This window comes from Erithacus rubecula (genome assembly GCF_903797595.1).
Source record: "Erithacus rubecula genome assembly, chromosome: 13".
In the NCBI taxonomy this organism is placed as follows: Eukaryota; Metazoa; Chordata; class Aves; order Passeriformes; family Muscicapidae; genus Erithacus; species Erithacus rubecula.
Window position 1 is genome coordinate 3,547,998 of NC_136665.1, and position 19,655 is coordinate 3,567,652.

The 19,655-nt window shown below is 39.6% G+C and overlaps 1 protein-coding gene across 1 annotated transcript in view; it reads right to left on the reverse strand.

Annotated features, from left to right (window-relative positions):
- The window catches only part of IARS1 (isoleucyl-tRNA synthetase 1), a 94,004-nt gene that overhangs the window by 46,131 nt on the left and 28,218 nt on the right, over positions 1 to 19,655 (reverse strand). Inside the window, exons 12-15 of the mRNA XM_079317486.1 lie at positions 18,352 to 18,474; positions 16,793 to 16,884; positions 12,917 to 13,015; positions 2,311 to 2,437 (exon numbers count right to left, since the gene is read on the reverse strand). Coding sequence (XP_079173612.1) covers positions 2,311 to 2,437; positions 12,917 to 13,015; positions 16,793 to 16,884; positions 18,352 to 18,474 — 441 coding nt within the window. The remainder of the gene's footprint in view (positions 1 to 2,310; positions 2,438 to 12,916; positions 13,016 to 16,792; positions 16,885 to 18,351; positions 18,475 to 19,655) is intronic.

Here is a 19,655-nt window from a genome sequence, read left to right on the forward strand (position 1 = left end):
CTTTTGTTCTGCTGGGCAGGACTGAGGGACCCAGCCCAGGGCAGGGTTACCAGGAGTGACAAGCCAGGAAATAACCAGGGAATTTCCACAGCATCACTGAACAGTGAACACTGTCATTTGTATGCAAGCCCTGCAAAATGAGCCCATATCTGCTTTACCAACTTGGGTGTTATAATAAAAAATTTTATTATCTAATCCAAATGAGATGTGTTCCTCCACTGAGGAAAATGTTGGAATTTGAAAGCTTAAAATGATAAACTGTCTGCAAAAATGTGGCAATAAACACAAGCTTCAAAATTTAACTTCCATTATGTGTCTCTACCTGATAATTAGGCTAAAAGAAAACTAAAATAAAACTGTGCAAAACCAGTTATTGATCTGTAATAAAATTCACTTTAATACCAATTAATTCACCTCACTGTATATTAAATAAGAAACTGTTATTACTTCTCCAGGATTTAATATGCAAAGCATAATTGTGTGCAACAAAGTGTTCTTCTGAGAGCAAGCCATGAAGAGGCTGCTCTGCAATCCCACATGGCACCAGGCTGCAGTAACACTGGAGTCAAGCAATTCTGAGGGAATATCATTACTGGGAGAGCAGATGTCACCTAAGCTTTAAGTTCCACATCAGTTCCAGCACTATTTGTTTTTCAAGCCGTATCTCACACACACAAAAAGAGTGAAATTAAAAAAAAAAACAAAAAACAAAAAACAACACCCTAACTTGAAATTTAGCTCAGTTCAGAAGCTGTACTGAGCTATTAAAGCACAATATTCAGACTCTGGAGCAAACAGAAATGTGTAACATCTATGGATAGAAGTAATAGACCTGTTGGTATTTCTGTCATTATTCAGAACACTGAGCCCTTAGGAATATTTGCAGCTCCTTTCAAAGAAAAGGTCAATCTTCCAAGTTAGACATCATTTTGTTATTAAAAACTAACAAATCAAACCTAGAAAAGCAAAAAAAATATTGGTACACACAGGAATACAGATATGGGGAGACTGGACAGAAAATGAAATATTATTAGAGGCAAGGAGTGGAAGTAATGAAACCTTTACACAATCTTTTTCAGCTGTAGAATGAAATACCCAGGCACAACACTGAAAGCTTTTTTATTACCTAAAAAAAATTGTTATATCAAACAAGGGACTCAGAAATGTTGGATGAATGTGTAGTCTTCAAACTAAACTTTAACTGTTACATGAGAGAGAGAAGCACTTGGTTTGTCAGTAATTTACAAACACACTCACAGCACAAATACAATCCAAATTCCAAGGCTTTCTTAGATACTTAAATCCCAATTGCAGGAGTAGCTCCCTCCCTCTCCCAGTACTCCCCTTCCTACCAAGATTCCCAGTGAAGAAGAAATAAAAAGTGCTTTATGGTGCACATCTAAGCAATGGCAAGTTCAAGATCATAGAATATTTCTCTAGCAGATGTTTTCCTACTCGAGGTCTTTCAGGTCTAAGAGTAAAACTTTCTCAAATCAAGAGAGAGAAAAAATACAGGCTGGGGATGCTGCCATCATTGTTTATCTTCCCTGGACATCCTGACACTGATTACCATTTCCTACTTCCATGCATGTCTAATGGAATTAACACAATGCAAAAAAAAAAAAAAAAAAAAAAAAAAAAGTAAAGAAGGAAAACATCACAAAAAAACCCTAAACCCACTTTACCTTCAGAAAGTTTTTTAAAACCAACAAAATTTTGTCAAGTGTTCACTCATGCCCTCTGCATTATGCTACCAATGCAGGGTACCTAACAACTTGACAAAGCTCTTTTTTAGCACCACCATTATACATTTTCATCATTCCACTAGATTTGTAGTCTTCCAGTCTGCTATATTCACATTTGTGGCACTGCAAATATTTCTTCACCGTGCTGCTGTGGTGGACTTGCTTTTATGCCTTCAGCAACTCATTTGGCTTGAAGTAACCAACCACCAGAATTTCAAAAGCAGACTTAAAGGAGTTACAAAAAAAAAAAATAAACTCCTCCTTGCCATTTTCTCACTGCATTTATTATTTCCTTTAGATTTGCCATCACTGCAAATTCTTCTGGGAAAGACAAGATTAATTTTAATGTAAAAACCAAGAAAAATTGCAGTTCTCAAGGAAAAGCAAAGAAAGCCTGTACAGGCACACAAAAATAAATATGCAGAGATCCATCACCTATTATACACATATAGATGGGTTACACAAATATGCTGTTAAAACATGTAAATAGGACTTCAGGCTGCAGCAGCCAAAGATACAGGCAAAGCAGCAAGCAATGGCAGCCAGGGTTTTGAGCCTCCCTCACCTCCTCCAAGTCGTGGCTGACCCAGAGCGGGATGGGGGTGCCCCAGTAGCGGTTCCGAGAGATGGCCCAGTCCCGAGCGTCCTTCAGCCAGTTCCCAAAGCGCTTCTCCCCCACGAAATCTGGAACCCTGGGACAAAAACACAACCATGACTGCATCCCACCAACCTGGGGGTTTTATAATACAGTACAAGGTATGGGACAAGATGGAGGATTTTGGGTGGTGTCTCATCTTCCTTCTTCATTGGTTTCAGGTTGGTCACTCAGTGTCACACTGAGGGTCATGGGAATTTAGTTATTGGGTTAAAAGTATAAATAATATAGGTGTTCATTCTCTATTTAGCTTTAATAGACCTTGTAGCTAACTGGATTCATCTCCATTTTCCTTGCTTCTAGCAGGTAGCTGGAAGTGCTGCTGAACACTCTGTGCTTTTGATAAGATTTAATAAACAACCAAGCCCAAACACGAGAAAATCCATTTCCATCGTGTTTTGTTAATCCTGGCTCTGAGTGAAGGCAGAAGAGACTGAGACAAACCACTAATTAAGTGGTGCAAACTCCCACCACTGTTACATATCACTACATTCCACCTAGAAGAAAGCTGGTAAGAATTGGTTATACTTGATTTTATCCTCCAGTTCATTTCAGCACTGATTGCCTTGGAGCACATTTGTGTTACAGCACTGGCAAGGCCTATGGGGGTGCTGCCAAAAACACAACACTGCCTTCTAATCATCCCCAGGTAAGCTGCAGAAGTGAAAAACACCATGTTATTTTACTAGAAAGTAACCCAGGAAAACATGTGCAACATGAAATGGATTCACTGGGGATGAAACAATGGCCAAAGCCCTCAGACAGTGCAACAGTGGAGGATTATAGCTAAGAGTGATCACAACACCACTGCTTAAATTACATACAGGAAACAGAACAGCCACTGATTTTGGGGTTGACTGAAACTCCCAAGATTGAAAAGCCTGGAGCAATAGCAATAAAAGACACCCTGGATTATGTGTGAGCATCCAGGTACATGAACATTACTCAGGTTGATCATATAAAACATCCTTTCCAAGCTATTTATCACCTCACTCTGAATTACCCAATTAAGAAAGAAAACACACCCCCCCCAACCACAGAACCCTATCAATGCCTGCTAAAACCTCACTGTGAGCACTAATGGGCACTCAGGGATGTTAAAGACAAATTTTCATTGTATGAAGTGTCTCAGAGCTCAAAGGTTAATGCCAGAACTGATGCCCTGCAAGGTTCCTGGCTGAACTAAGTGGCCTGGTGGTTTGATTAGAAGCATTAGAACCATTTTCTCCCAGGATGTAAACAAACAATTAAGTATTTATTCAATGATTATGTGCAGATGAAGGAAAGCAATGGGTTTCAGGTCAACAGTATGCTCCCTTCATGCCTAAAGGTGCATTTAAAAAGACCAAATTGAAATGAAACTCACAAAAAGAACAACCTTTAAGACAGTGTCAGACACACAGAAGCTGTGAATGAGCAGCTCACTACAATAAAGTAGCTCTGGAACTGAGCTTTGAGCAGCCCATGGCAGGTTTTGCTGGGTTTGTTTTCCCAGTCTAACTAAAAAAGCCCTTCCAAAAGTCTGAGCTGGATTAGGAGAGTCAAAGTTTCCAAAGGGGGGCAGACAAACTACAAAGCACACGGGGTCTTTCCACCTTTTCTTTCTGAAGCCCTTGGTCCTCTTGTCAAGTATTTCTTTTTGGAGAAGATTTTTAATCACAGATCAGTCCCAAGAGTAACCTTTAGAGGAAAAATTAAAGGAATGGATTCACATGACACATTGAGCTAGGATTTGGCCCAGCAGCAGGAGATTTATGAAATAAGTGTGAATGAAAAAAAACCCCGAACTCTTGATGAAAATAAAAAGCCACACTCTTTTAAAAGTTTTACCCACGATGAAGCCATGTGGAGATCTAAAGGCTTCTTGATGCCAATGTTGTCTCAAGTGGATAAAAACTACCCTTAAAAGCCTCACTAAATATCAGCCTGAAGTTCCACAGCTTCCCTTGCTATTTCTGGAGTTACTTTCAGCTGCAAACTTGTCTTCTGTAACACTTCTCGAACAAAAATCTAATATAAAAAAATTTTAAACAAACTCAGTGACTCATGTTTCACATGACATCTGTAGCCCTGCTTTGAAATCTAGAAACATATACAGGCTTTCCCAAATTGGTTCAGCGTGGGACTCATTACGATGAGCTTTCTGTGCTGACCTTAGGAGACCCTCTCTCCAAACACAAGTGGAAACTGTACAAAGTTCATTAGCATTTGCCCAACATTCCACTAATGTGGAAAACTTCTCTTTACATCACTCCTAAACTAGTTTCCATTTTTCAGAAGTTGTTAGACACTGATTAGCTGAAATTATTAGTCCCATTTAACATAGCTAGAGGCTGAGACAATCCCCCAATGACATTAAAATGCTAAGAGTTTCAACTCTGCCTCCTCAAAACACGCATGAAAAATTAATTTTATCCCCAAAGTGGACATTAACCACAAAAATGTATGTGGTGTGATCTCTTCTTCTGAGCTATGAAAGCATATAATTTACCTCTTCTGGTAAAATTGCCTGACCCTGCTGCCAGTTTTCAGTGGAACATGAAACACAAACCATCTCTCCTATGAACCACATTTGCAACGGTGCTCTGTGGCTCTTCAGAGGTGCAAGGCAGGGATGACACTGGCACAGCCATCAAATCAATTAAAAAGAGCTGTATCTGCCACATTCTCAGCCCATCACTCAAAGAAGTGTCACTTACAGCAGCTGGGTTTTGGCACTGCAGAGATGCTGCCCAAGGGCAGACACAGCCTCCAGCTGGGATCAAGCTGGAAGAGGGAACTGCAGCAGGAACAGCCATGCCAGGCACAGTCCTTCAAGGCTGGAGCCCATTCTTTTATTTATTGTCACTAGATTTAGCTCCAGATATCTCAGTTTAACACTTCTCTACATATCACAGGGGAAAAAATAAAATCAGAGGCACCTTCTACTGAGATGGTTGATCAGGCAGGGAAAAAAAAAAAAGAGTATTATGAATGATGCTGTGACTAATACCTGATCTTTATTTACACCAATTCCAGGTTAGTGTTCTTCCAGTTTTTCAGATTCTTTTAATCCTACTCTTAGATATTTTCTTGGTATATTTTTCCTGTCAAATTTTCATAAAGACACCATCTTGCCACAGGCATGTATTAGTTGAGGAAGCATTTTTCACTCTTCCATCTACACAAAGCATCTGGAAGATATATATATGAAAAGCCCTCTCCCATATGCCAGTGCACGTGTTTTTCATGTTTAACCCCACATCCATCACAAACCCCCTGCAGCCTGAAAGCACAAGTCTCAGGTTCCTGCTGGTGACCACTGGGTGTGCAGTTGGGTGTGAGCAGAAGGTGCCCAATTCTGCCTGTTCACAGCCCCCTGGACTGGCACTGGACACCTTCATACCCCAGAGAAAATCAACCCCAGCACCCAACAGTTCCATCAGGCTGCAAGTGAAAAATCAAAGCAGCCACATCTCTCCCGTGCTTGCAGCTCCTCAAACTGAGCTGTGAGAAACAGATTTTTATATTTCCCAACTGGCCTACAATTTGTTTGACCTTCAAATTTCTCTGCAAAATGACACAGATAGGATTTCATACTTCTTTCTCTGACATTTAGCAAGGTTAAGGAGACTGCTGCCTCAGCAGGTCAGGCAGCTCTTGATTCATGGGTGTGGAACCATGTGGGACAATTGCAAATTCTCCTCTTGGCACCCAGGACAGGGCACTAAATAAACTTCAAGATGCACACTGCAGCATTTGGAAAGCTCAGGGAACTGAACTCCACAACACAAAGGAATAAATAATGTTTTGCTAAATCATAAATTAGGAAGATTTTGAATCCAAGTGCATCAGTTCTAACCTGTTTGAATGCTCATGTCTGTCTTACTTCCCTAACATCAAAACCCTCTCATACAATTTAGAGATAATGAAAATTATTCATTTGCTGCAAATTTCCATGTCCATTTTTGACTGTTTGTTCCTGGTTTTGAAGCAGTTGTGGGGTTTTGCTTAATTCATGCATTGCTAAGTTCTCTGCACAGTCAACTCCCACATCCTTTCCTGGTAGCTACTCAAATAAAAATTGCATTTGACAAGCCAAAAAAACCCATGAAGAGCAAAGCAAAACCCAGTCTTTTAGCAGCATTTATTAACTTATTACAACAGGAACCATCTTCTTTGCCTTCTCAGTGTATGCACCACTCAGTACCCAAGTCACAGCAGCAATGTGGGTATGGATTTGAAAACAGCAATTATGGACCCTTTCAATCCCAGAGCAGGGCTGCATCTGCTGACAGCAAACTACCCTGGGCTGAGCCAGTAGGTTCTCAGCACCAATAAATACTCAAGGAACAGAACCAATTAAAATAAATAAATTTACTTTCTGACTCTTGTCTCCAGAGGAAAAATACAGCATGCAAATAAAAAATATTCTAAATTATACATAATCCAGAAGGAAACTTATTAAAAGGATGAAGACATCTGTTCCTTTCCTGTAGATATATTTTGAAGCATATTTCTTGTGCTTGTAACACAATTGCAAATACTGAACTGAGCTCAGATGTGCTCAGAGCTGGCTCACCATGCCCCAGTCATGGGATGCAGGAGCTGTCTCAAAGCAGCACCATCCCTCCTTTCTGTAAACACAAACAGCACCAAAATAAAGCACTGCCCCTGCACAAGCCTTGTGTTTTATCACCAGCTCAACATCAAAAGCTGTTGCAGATTTTACATAAAGATTGTAATAATCCTTTCTCACTCTTCATTGTTCTTCTCGCCAGCTGATTTTATTCATTATATTCTCTGTAAAACCACAGCACCTTTATGTATTGGGTAAGATTTACTTCATAATTGCTAATTAAAGGAGTTAAGATTACAAAGTTGATAAACAAAATACTACCTTAAGTAGTGGGAATTAGAGGACCTAAGAGCAGATTAAGAACTCTAATACAGCTTTGGTTCTGAGAGGATGGTCCCAGATCTGTCCTGTCCTTTGGCAAGCTGTAACTTTTTTAGTGCCACCTGAAATCAGCAATCAGTTTTAAGTCTGGAAAGGAGAAAGTTTCTCTTCCAGAAGATAGCTGAGTTCTACCAGCAACACCAAAGGTGATGAAGTAGTAATTCTATGTCATCTATGTACAGATTTATTTAAATTCCTAGCATACCAACTAGGGGTTTTATTTTAGGTGTAGAATTTGGTTTTCTTTTTAAACATTAACCAACCCTTAGAAGACAAAGGCTTACATTCCATTATGTTAATTTACTCTAATAACAAGCCTCCTTCAACATGCCCTCAAATTGATTTTTAATGGTTTTTAATTCAAAGAGATAAAATAAGCAACTATTCATGCCCTTTTGACACTTTAATTAGTGCCAATCTATATCATGGACCTAATTAAACATGGGAGGAAAGGGGAAGGGAGGAAAGGTCAGTGTGTGCCAGGCAGGATTTGCACTGCAGCAGCCTGTGCTGCTGAGCCTGGGAGAGCTGCAGGGATGGTGCAGCCCCACTCACCCCACCCCGGGCTGGGCTACCTCCACCCCTGAATTTCCTGCTCATGGTGCAGCTTCCAGGGCCCAAATGAACCGTGCTTTCAATCATCCTGATCTCCCAGTGCTTCCCTTCCCTCTTTTCTCCTGGTTCCCATGGCAACCCCCACGTTGTGGTGACTGCAGTGCTGCAGAGCATCCCCGTCACTGCTGCTCCTGACCTCCCATCCTGGCACACATCCCACTGCAAACCCTGCTCCAGCTCCCTTCCAGGACCCAGGCACCCTGCTAATTGCTGCTACAACTCCTGATCTTATCAACAACCCCTGCAGCACAAGCCAGCAGAAGGGAAGCTCCTACTTTTCTTCTCTCTGCACAGTTTCCTTGGGAATATTCTAACATTTGCTGGCACAAAGTACTTCTGTAGGGCATCAGCACTCAGGATCCATTTCCACATCCATCAATACATTTGCATTCCTGTGACAGTGGCAGACATTCAACACACTGATCATGTCACAGATTTATCAGCTGCCCAAAAAATCGTGCTGGAGTTGCTTAGTGAACTGGCATTTGGGGGGTTTATTTAATGAGCTTTTCCTTGAAGTAAAAAAATAAGCTTTTGGTGACCCTCCAGTGGGGCTGAAAAGGTACCTCTGCATCATCAGCAATCTGCACTACAGGCTCAGAGAGGAAACAGCAAAATTACAGCACAGAACACAAGCCATCAAAATGCAGTGAATAAGCCCCCAAATTCACTTCTAATCCTCAACCATGTCTGATAACAGACAGTAATAAAACCTTCTCTGAATTAGACAAACACAAGGCTAACCCTGCAGCAATTTTTTCCACCTCCTGCTGTAGGCAATGCCACTAATTTGGATTTTTCCTCGGGAAATGTTGCCATCTAGTGACTCCACGTTGCTGTACACATCACAATTGCTACTAGAGGGAGGATCTCATCTGTATTCATGATTCCCCAGCAAGAAAAGTGTGACTGATGACTCAAAAAGAAGAGTTACAACTGCATGGTAATACTAAAGAAAAGAAAAAAATGAAAAAACATCTACAAACACCATGCATTTAAAACTGTTCAGATGAAATGTATTAATATTAACAAAACGTCCTGTGGAACTTTCTCAAAATAAACAGCAAAAGAAGGAAAAAAATTGATTTTCTCCTACTGCTCTAAAAATTCTGATATGGTTTACAATTCTGTTGCTCTGCTATAGACTCAGATTCCTCACCTGAGCAGAAATGACAAGTTCAGTGAAAAAAACATTTGCTTTCTCTTGTGGATGGGCTCCACAGCCCATCCCCTGCAGAGCTTTGGGGTTTCTGACACAAACAGATCATTCCTGACCACATCTCACCTTTCCACAGGTGGGAGACACTTCTGTGGTCACACTTTAAAGTGACCAGGATCAAAAACTTCTCCAAAGCTTGATGTGCTGACTGACACAGAAGAAGACACCTGGGCTCACACAGGAGCTGCAAAACTCACACTTCAACTTCACTCACAGAAATGTGTTGTGGGTGGCATTTCCAGTGAGAACAAACAGCTTAAGTGATGGAACTCAGGAAAATAATACTTTCAACCATACATCAAGCTCTTTATTACACCACCTGAATTCTTCAGTGGTGAGAAGATGCCAGAACAAAAGGTTTGGTTTCTTTGAAGTCCCTGACTGCCTCCCATCACTGCTTTCTTTCCACTGATGCTCATTTTTCCACTACTCCAAGTGCTGCACATCTTAGGCAAACGTCAGGACTGCACAATGTCTTCAACAAGAGAAACTTGGCAACACTTCCAGGTGAATGTTTCAAGAGTTATTGAAGGAGAACTTTAAGTGAGAGAGGTTGAAAAAAAATGAAAAAAGAAAGTTCAAAGCTGCTATTTAAATACTGAGTCTTTTCTATCAGTCTGCAAGAATAGAAATATAACATCCACTGCCAGAAGAAAATTCCAAACTATGGTAGCTCATCCATTATAAACTGTATGGATTTATTGCTTACAATAACATAAATTTTCAATTTACACCAACTTTGAACATTGATGACAGGCATTAGTCCTATATTGTAATTATACTCTAAAGTGGCCTGGTTTAGTCTGTGGTACATAAAAAATGCTCTTTCAACAAACCATTGGAGAAAATGATGGTGACAACAATTAAGGCTGAAATCCAGACAGCACCTTGGTGCTGCATCCAACTCTCCTTATCAAGAGAATAGAAAGCCAAGCTCTGACAAGCCTGAATTTTATGGCAGCCAAATCTGTCCCTCTTCATCTCTAGTACAGCAGCAGTGGGTGCCTGAATGCCAAACAGCAAATAACCTTTTAAATTTAAATTTTCTTTTAAATAATCTCAGTAAAGAACATTCAGTAAGGGAACTTCAATCAAAGGCAGCCCCCTAAACACTGTTCCAAATGTGCATTTTCATCAGCATCCAACACAAGTTAATTCCCAGTCTGACTGAAATAAGGATGTGACAGAGCAGAGAGGGTTTTCTGGCTTCTGGCTTTACAAAAATGCTGGCACATTACTCATGTAACCATTATTGGAAGTGATAGTTAAATCCATTTTGAAAAATGAATATAGAGTTGCTGGTTTTAATAAATTTTGAATGACTGTGGCCTTATAAGTTGGGTAATTCACTAAAAAACTAATTAGAAATGCAATCAGGTTGCAAAGTTTGTCCAAGTATGTTTAATCTATTTCATCAGAAAGGATATCTATCAAGAGGGCAGCTATTCTTAAGGGACAATATAGCTATCAGTCATTTATAGGAATAAAAAAAGCAGTGCAGTCAAACCCATTTTGTAAAGGTTAATATAGTCTGAAAAGCATTTATCCCAAATTTTCTCATTTTCAGGACATGCTGAAGCCCTAGAGAGTCCAAAAATAAATTTTTAAAAAGCTACATATTATTTCTGTGACACTTTCAGATATCAAGTCCCTCCAAAAGCAGAAAAAGTAGGTTTTGGGAAGGATGGAGTTCCCAAAATTTAAGTAAATGAATACAGCAGAAGGCCAGCAGTCTCAATGGCTACTTCAGAAGCTACAGTCCAAACAAAACTAGCATCAATGGAGAACACAGGAAGAAAACCTCAAAAATATTCCCTTATTGTTTATGAAAGCTGAATTCTAAAAGCCAACTTCAGGATTACCCAGTACTGAAATAACTATGAAATGTCATACTGGAAATTATTAATTCTGTGATCTTACATCTCTACTTGTAGCTATATGCCCTGCAAAAAAAGCTTCCCACAAAGCCTAAGAGCACAGGGTTTTAAGAGAAATCCTGAGAAATCAGTTTTATGTTCAATTATGGATTTGTGTTTAGACTCAGGAATTGCCTAAAGGACAAATGGTTCCTGTAATTTGAAAATTGCCAAGTGATGTCATTGCCTGCTCTTCTCACCCAACCTTTCCAAGAGCAGCTCCAAAATCTGCTTCCACTTGTATCCACATTACTCAGCACTTACAAAAAGCACTACTGAAAACCCAAATATGTGCATGAGGCAGGCTTCAAACTGATCAAGAATTCTTACTAATTAGTGTCTCCTGGATGAATGGAGGTCACTTAGCAGCTTCTTCCTGAAGCTCTGCTGCTGGAACAGCAAACCCCATCCATTCAAGCACTTCCTTACCAGGATCATTGCATTTCTTCTTCTGTTCATGTGAAAAATTAAGTATGCAGGTCTACTGTCATCCCAACAGTGAAAGCATCTTGAGGCAGCTAATTAAAGCTAAGAACAAACACTTTCACCCCCTCTCCAGCTTATTTTTGCCCCAAAGGAGGATCACAGCATGTTCTGCTATGGAAAACAGAAAGCAACACTTACTAATCCCTAAACTCTCCTGACACAGGCAGACTGGGCATGTGCTGCTTGGCAAAGCCAGGCTGCATTTCTGGGCAGGTTCTATTCTGGATCCCTGACTTTTCCCACAGATCCCAGGATTTACAGTGCCTACACCATGTTATAAGCAGTTATGCAAAAGCTCCTCATGGAGAATTTAATTGCCAGCTACTGTCCATGAAAAAATGACAGCACAAGCTGTAATTGCTCACTGAAGGTTGAGTCACCTCCTTTACAAGAGGCAGCTGTGGTGGGAGAGAGGTGGAGTCCCAGCTCTCCCTGCAGCCCTCACATGGAAAGCCTGAATGAGGTTGTAAATCTCCAAGTTCTCCTCACTCACTGGGAGGTCTCAGCCTCCCAGGCACAAGTGATTGATGAGAGGAAGGGAAATAAAAATGCAGCTTATGGAAGTGCAGAAGATAAAGTCCTTTTGTTAACTAACACACCACAAACCCAGGACTGACTCCTTAAAAGGCCACCAGCACCAACAGTTCCTTTTTAGTGCACTTAATAATACATTTAAGTTGTTATCTAAAGCTCATCTGCTGTTTTCTACACAAATTTCACACAAGTATGTTTCACATTCCCTATATAATGACAAGATTTCATTTTTGGCATTAATGGAATATTTTTTCTTTAAACCTGTGTAACTGAGTTTACCTACAACAATTAGGGCAGCTGGGTTGAGCTTTTTTTGGGTGCTTGTGGGGAGAGTGGGTGTGGATTTTTTTTTCAAATGCACCTATGATGAAGTAATCAATCTGTAATAATTAATGAAAAACCCATAAGTTGTCTAAAATTAGTTTGATTTGGACAATATACACACAGCACTAAGCTGCCTCTACTCCTGTCTCAGGTGGAGCCTCTTGGGAAGCACATCCTTGCTTCTGCAGGATAATTCTCCTCTGTAGTTTCTTCTCATACTGAATTGTTAAGGTTTGCATAATATGATTGGAGGGCACTTTAAATGATCATTTCCCTGTAAATTACTAGGAAACATTCATTCTTGATAAAACTGGGATAAAACACTGTTTAGAACTGTTCCCAGTAGCACTGGCTGAAAAAGAATGGAAATAAGAAGCAGAGTGAGCATAGGAACAGTGAATAGCTTTGGAGAGTCCCAGCACACATCCCCTATACCCCCACCTCCAGGAAAGGAATAAAACAGATTTCTGCAGGAGACATTACCAGTAGCACTGGGCATTATTCTCCAGCAGCTTCTCCACCATGTGCTCCACCCTGACAAACCAGCTGGGCACAGCTTTGTAGATCAGTGGAGTATCTGACCTGTGCAGGGAAGGGAATAAAACAAACAAAAACATTTTTAAACACTACATTATTTATAAAGTGTTCTTTAATATTTATTTTTGCACATGACAGTCCCCTTTCCACAGACTTTCACTGCTGCTGAAATACTATCACAGTTAAAGGTTGGGGTCTGTTTGGTTTGTTAAATTACATCAACTGTTACACTCATATGAGCTACTATTTTGAAATCCAGTCCTGAAAAAAAGTTTTACAGCCTTCAAACCCAGTAATTCAAGGAATTTGTATAGCAAGAGCAATCCTGAGAATGTTCAAATGATACTTGAATTTGAAATTTGTGCTCCTACATAGTACAACACTATGAACTCCAGTAACTATTGAAATGAGTCATATTTCAGTCTTCCACATGAGCTCATTCTGCACCATTTTTTATGTGTATATGAGCCTGAAAAGCCAAGGAACATTATGCTGTGTTTTTACTACTTGCATTTAAAATAATAATCACAAATCATAAAGAAGTAACAGCAGCCAGAGTTAACCAGAAGAAAGTTCCACTCCAGAATGAGAGGGAAAGCAAGAAATACAGATAAGCATATAAAAGAAGTTTTAAATATATCTTAACATATTCCTTACTTCAATAAGCAATAAAAGAAAATCCATACAGGAGGAGAGCAATTTCACAACTTGGAATTGCTTAGAAATGGAAACACAATTGGTGAGAGCACAGATTGAGCAATTTCCTAAATTACTTGGTTAAATCAGTATCTCCAAGCATCTGACTGCAGTGTCCCAACCCAGTCTCTGATTTATTTGTTCCATAAAAACTGCTTAAAGGCTTGAATAACTGTTCAGGCAGCACATCCTTCTACAGGAACCTGGGATCCAACAGTGGCACAGGTCACTGTGAGGAGCTCAGACATTTCTAATCCCTCACATCCATCCCATTATTCCATTATGAAGAGGGTGGGGAGCCCCAGGGGACAGGATCTGTCTATGGGCACAGAGGAGCAATAACACTGAGGCAAGAAGCTCATTCTCCTTTAGCATCAATCCACCCCACAACATGTTTCTTAAAATACTACTTCTGTTGAAGCCACCTTGGTTTAGAACTTGACAATACACAAAAAATCATCAACAAAGATCCTGAGAAACTGCTGTTATCTCCCATGTGCAGTCAGCACTACAAACAGCCAAAGTTTAATTCATTTCACTTATATCCACAGCAAAATCACATTTGAAATCCACCAACTACTGCAGATTATGATGTAAATTAAAAATTTTATGGGGTGGACTGATGCTAAAGTACTGTAGAATTAATTGAGAAATACCCATTGCTGGGTTTTGTTTTCAGGGAAAACCACCCAGATAGACTTTAAATCAAAATCTGATGCTTACAAAGCTCCTGCCTAACCATTCTTCTCTGTCCCACAGTTTTGCTCCCCTTACAGACAAGAATCAGACCCTTATCAGAAGAATTAAATCATATTAATTGTAATCTTATTCCATTTTCCTCTAATTTAAGAACCAAATGATCAATAACTGAGCCTCTGCTATAAAGATGCTTCTTGGCTTTGCCTTCATTGGGTTGGAAAAGTCAAAGCTCCACATGTGCCAGTGGAAGAGCTTCCCAACACTGTTCCCAAGGAATGTTAAAAAAAAAAAGAGAAGGCAAATTTCTCAATATTCCAAGGATTCAACAACTGCTTGGTTTCAGGGAAAAGCTGTAGCACATAAAGAAGAGTCTGATTTCAAAGTTTTCCTACATTAATCAAAGTAACTTATAACTATGTTCAAAGTTAAGAACTACTCTTCTACTTTTAGCATATTCCAATTATGGTTTGATTTGTGATGGCAGTGAAATGAGCTTTTCAAGTAGAATCCATTGTTCAGTTCTTCCCACTGGATAATTTGCTGCTAGGTGCTGCCTGCAACTTATCATCAATCAACAAAAATGTCAACAGAGTGGCAGGATTAAGGATCTTCTACAGAATCAGCACTTCTGCATCCCTGCTGTGTCTCAGGCCATGACTGGATATTTGAGGTGCTACACAAGAAAAACATGAGTGTTTGATTTTGGGGCTGCCATTTTTCAAAAACTGTCCCAAATCATCAAGGATGTAACACTTGGAAGAGCAATTCCCTTTCTTCCTCTAGGCAGCTGCTAGAAACAAACCAATCCTGCTGTTCAAGAGCAAGCAAAGGTTATTTTTGCTGTAAATTAAAGATAAATGTACCCTGCTAGAACACTTCACCTGGCAGAATCAGAGCCAGACAGAGAGATGAGCTTTTATCACAGTTATTTCAGTACAGGTGCTGTGTACATCAGATAGGACTTAAAATCTTCAAGCCATTTCAGATAATTAAATTGGATATTTTATTTTAAGTGTGTCTGCACTCACAATAAGAATTTGATACTCTAGTAAAAGATTAATGAAGATTCTTTATTTTTAAATTTGATAATTTGGTGATTTTTTTACAACAGCAATTTTTATTTTTTTGTTTGGTGATTTTTTACAACAGCAATTGTGGAAATTTCAAACCAGGGAGGACACTAATAAAAACAAGCTTCATTTCTAGATTAAAGCTGTCTAGCCTGTATTCACAGAACTAATATTTGTCTGTTCACTGAAACTGGAGGCCCATGGACAATTCCATATGGAGACCTCACCCAGAGATATCCACCAAGGGATGTTTCCACACACCTCTTTCAAAGAAATGTCATCTTACAAGGTTTAAAAGAACTATATTTTAGCCATTTTATTCAAAACATATGAAGTTTTAACACAAACATCTAAAGATCTTCTGTGATATCCTTATTTTGATACAATTCAAAAGGTATAAAAAAATCCTTTCCCAGCATCAGCTGCTTAAAAAAAAAACTTTTTTACATGAGTTCTACACCAAGAAATGAGCAACACAAACTACAAAAACACACATTTAAAATCATAAATAGAGACTAAATTTCAGCACTACACCCAAATTCATCAGTTTTATGGCAAAAAAAAAAAAAAAAAATTCTTTGATGACTAAACCAAAGCTGGAGCTCTCCTAAATTCATAATCTCGGTTTATGTTACTTCTAGTTTTGTCAGGAAAATTAAGCAAGGGAGGGGAAAATATGGGAGAAACCTGAAGAACTTCTCTGTGACAAAGCTGAACTGAAAGTCAGGTGCAGGTCTGTACTGGATCCCACAATCCTGGGTTTTGAGCTTTCTGTGCCATCAGGCACTGACCCCTGGATGACACTGCTTTTGACCTGAGCCTTTGGAGAAAGCTTCAAATTTGAGTGATGCAGTTAAAATCATGGGTGTGTAGTTAAATGGAAGTGTGTGATTTCACATGGGGAAGGGTTTTAAATTTGAGGTTTTCATAATACAGTAAAAGGTATGGGACAAGCTGGAGCATTTTGGGTGGTGTCTCATCTTCCTTCTTCATGGTTCCAGGTTGTAGTTTCTGGTTGGTCAGTCAGTGCCACACTGAGGGTCATGGGAATTTAGTTATTGGGTTAAAAGTATAAATAATATAGGTGTTCATTCTCTATTGGGGTGTTTGGCTTTAAGAGACCTTGTAGCAGCTGGATTCAATCTCTATTTTGCTCACTTCTAGCAGGTAGATGGAAATGCTGCTGAACACTCTGTGCTTTTGATAAGATTTAATAAACAACCAAGCCCAAACACATGAAAATCCATTTCCTTTGTGCATTTTTTTAATCCTGGCTCTGAGTGAAGACAGAAGAGACTGAAGACAAACCACTAATGAAGTGGTGCAAACACCCCCACTGTTCCAGGTCTGTGCTTACCTCCAGCAGAAGGGGTAGCTGTGCTGGAAGGTGGTGCTGTGGATCAGCCTGCCCTTCTCCTTCAGACACTTGATGATGTGTTTATCTGCATCCTAAAAACACACATTTTCCTTGGAACACACATTTATACACATTGCACTCAGTAAGCTACTACAGGATTTGTCTCAGATACTCTAATTAATTAAAAAAAAAAAAAAAAAGCATAACCCAGAATTTACACTCACACACAGAAATTTTCAATCAAGTTTATACATTTTCTGCAGGGGCACTGTAAAACACTAAATTTGTGAAGTTATTTGCTCTCCAAGCCCTGTTTATTTACAGTGTTTTCAATTGTCTCTGCTATCTGGATAAATTAAAATTTATAAATTAAAGGATCAGTCCTTTTTTACCTTTAACTGTCTTTCCCCATACACACAATTTTGTGTAAAATTTTCAAATTTTCTGAAGCACCAAGCCAGAAACCACATCATTTTACAACCTAAAGATTGAGTCTTCTAATTTTGTGACAGAAAATCACATAGTGATTTTTACCTAACATTTAAACTTCCTGATAAGACATTCCTCTAAAGTGGGAGCTAAATTTCAGAATTTGAAGCATATTTCACAATACCTCACTAACTGGGATTTACATGCTAAGCTGGAAGTGAAAGCTGTGTATTGATAATTTAAGACAATCTACTGAACATACAAGTGTCAATACACCATTAAGGCAAAAATATATAAATATCTAGGAATGAAAAATTCAGTACCATAAGGAAATTTTCCATGAGCCTTAAATTCAAATTTCTACCAGCAAGAATCTAAACATTGAGCCTCCAGTGTCATCTTATTTGCCTTAATGCATACAGCAGGAAGGAAAGAAAGCTGATTGAATCCTCAACTTAACTGAAGAAGACTTTAAAATCTTGTATTGCATTTGTTTACAGGAACATGCTTTGCTATCAAACTGTAGCAGCAGGGCTAAAAGCAATTTGTTTTCTCAGGACTTGGAATTTAAGAGGCACTCCCTGCTAGGGATTTGTATCTGGAGCAATGTGGAGTTCTTGTGGGTTCATTTTTCCAGAGATTCTCTTGCATCTACTGGCAAATAAATTCTGCAACACAGCCCACAAGTGGGAGAAGTGACTTTGAATGGATTTCTCCCTTCTAGCAGGTCACATTACATTAACTGGCTGGGAGAAACTTCATGATGGCACCTGGGAATTCAGAGTCATCCAGAGGTGAGGGATGCCCTGCACATTTGCCAGGAGACTCTGGACATGACATCTGTGTCAGGAAGAAGCACAGAGTGAGAATCTCTCTGGAGTAGCTGCAAACAAGATACTCAGCTGCCCTCCCACTACAGATAAACAACATTACCTGCATTTCAACTTTTTTCTCAGCTCCTGAATAAACAATTCTAACCTTGTTGCAAATGTTAAAATACATTTCAATTTATCCAGATACCAGTCACACATTAAAAATAAGCCCACATAGGGAAAGAAAAGAAAGCTTCTATCAAATGTAAAAATGTATCTTGAATAAAGAAGTAATTTACTGTCTCTAGGCCCACTGACCTTCACATACTGCCCAGCAAAGTCAGTCACTTCTGCTGTGAAGCAGCCTGATGCATCAACAGGACACACAGGCACAGAGTCCTTCTGAATGACATTAAAATCCATGCAGACTCTGTAATCATCCTGCAAAAGAGACAAGCACCAAGCTGTAAGAATACAAAATACTGGGTAAAATATCCATCCCTTGAAACAGAAATTAAATATTAAACAGAAAATGTGATGACTGGACAAGAATAGCAAAATACTCAGCCTTCACTAATCCCAAATACTTATGAGAAAGTCCTGCTTTATAGGATAGTAGTTTTATTCATGCAGAAAATTATGATTTCTTCAGACTCCTACCTAGTACAGGACATATGTGTATGTTTTTCTGTGCACATCAATGCAAATACACACATGTATTTTATGTGTCTAAAAACACACATACTCTCATGCACTCTCAAGCAGTGAACAGCTTCAGGCAACCATTGCAGGGCAAAAGAATTGCCAACCACTCCATCCTGCTCCTGTCCCAGCCAGAGCCTGCATCTGCCCAGCTCCCCAGCCAACACACCATTTTTCAGAAAGCAGGTTGTTTTAATCAATCTAATTCTGGGATTTCACATAGAAGTCCCATTTTCTGATGCAAAGCCTTTAAACCTGTATTTCTCTATACTTTTTTGGCCATGGGCAATGCTACTGACCAAGAACCACACATGGACAACATCACAGGTTTTTTTCCCTGGCCAGTCTCCACTTAAATTTTTAATTTCCTGTAGCAATAAGAAGGAAAAAAAAAGAGTTGCTTCAGACTTTCCTGAACATGGCTGAACAATAATGGAATCAGGGAAAAGATTAGAACAAAATTAGCAGGGGGACAGAAAAAGTTCAGATTTTACCTTAAAGTCTGAAGTCACAGCAAATCTGTATCTTATCCAGTTACAGCAATGCCTTACAGGATGCACAGCAGCTAGCTCTAAAGCCCCCTCTCAGCCTGACCAAGAACACCCCACCAGAGCCAGTGTCTAAATACACATTTCACAGGCCAGTGCTCCCTGAATCCTCTTCCCCAGCCCTAACAAAGCCAGGTGAGCCAGCTCTGGAGTGCCAGAGCAGGACTGCCATGTCCATTGTGTCCTCATCCTGTCCCTTCAGCTGTCCCCACTATCCCTGTGGCTCCCAGCTCCCCCAAGCTAGACCTGCTATATTTTACAAGGATGAAACTCATCCCCAGACAGGCAAGCTGGCTGCTTCATGAACCAAAGCTTTACAGACAGAAAGAACAAATCCCTGCAGCTCCAGCACTCCCAGCAGGGCACAGCCTC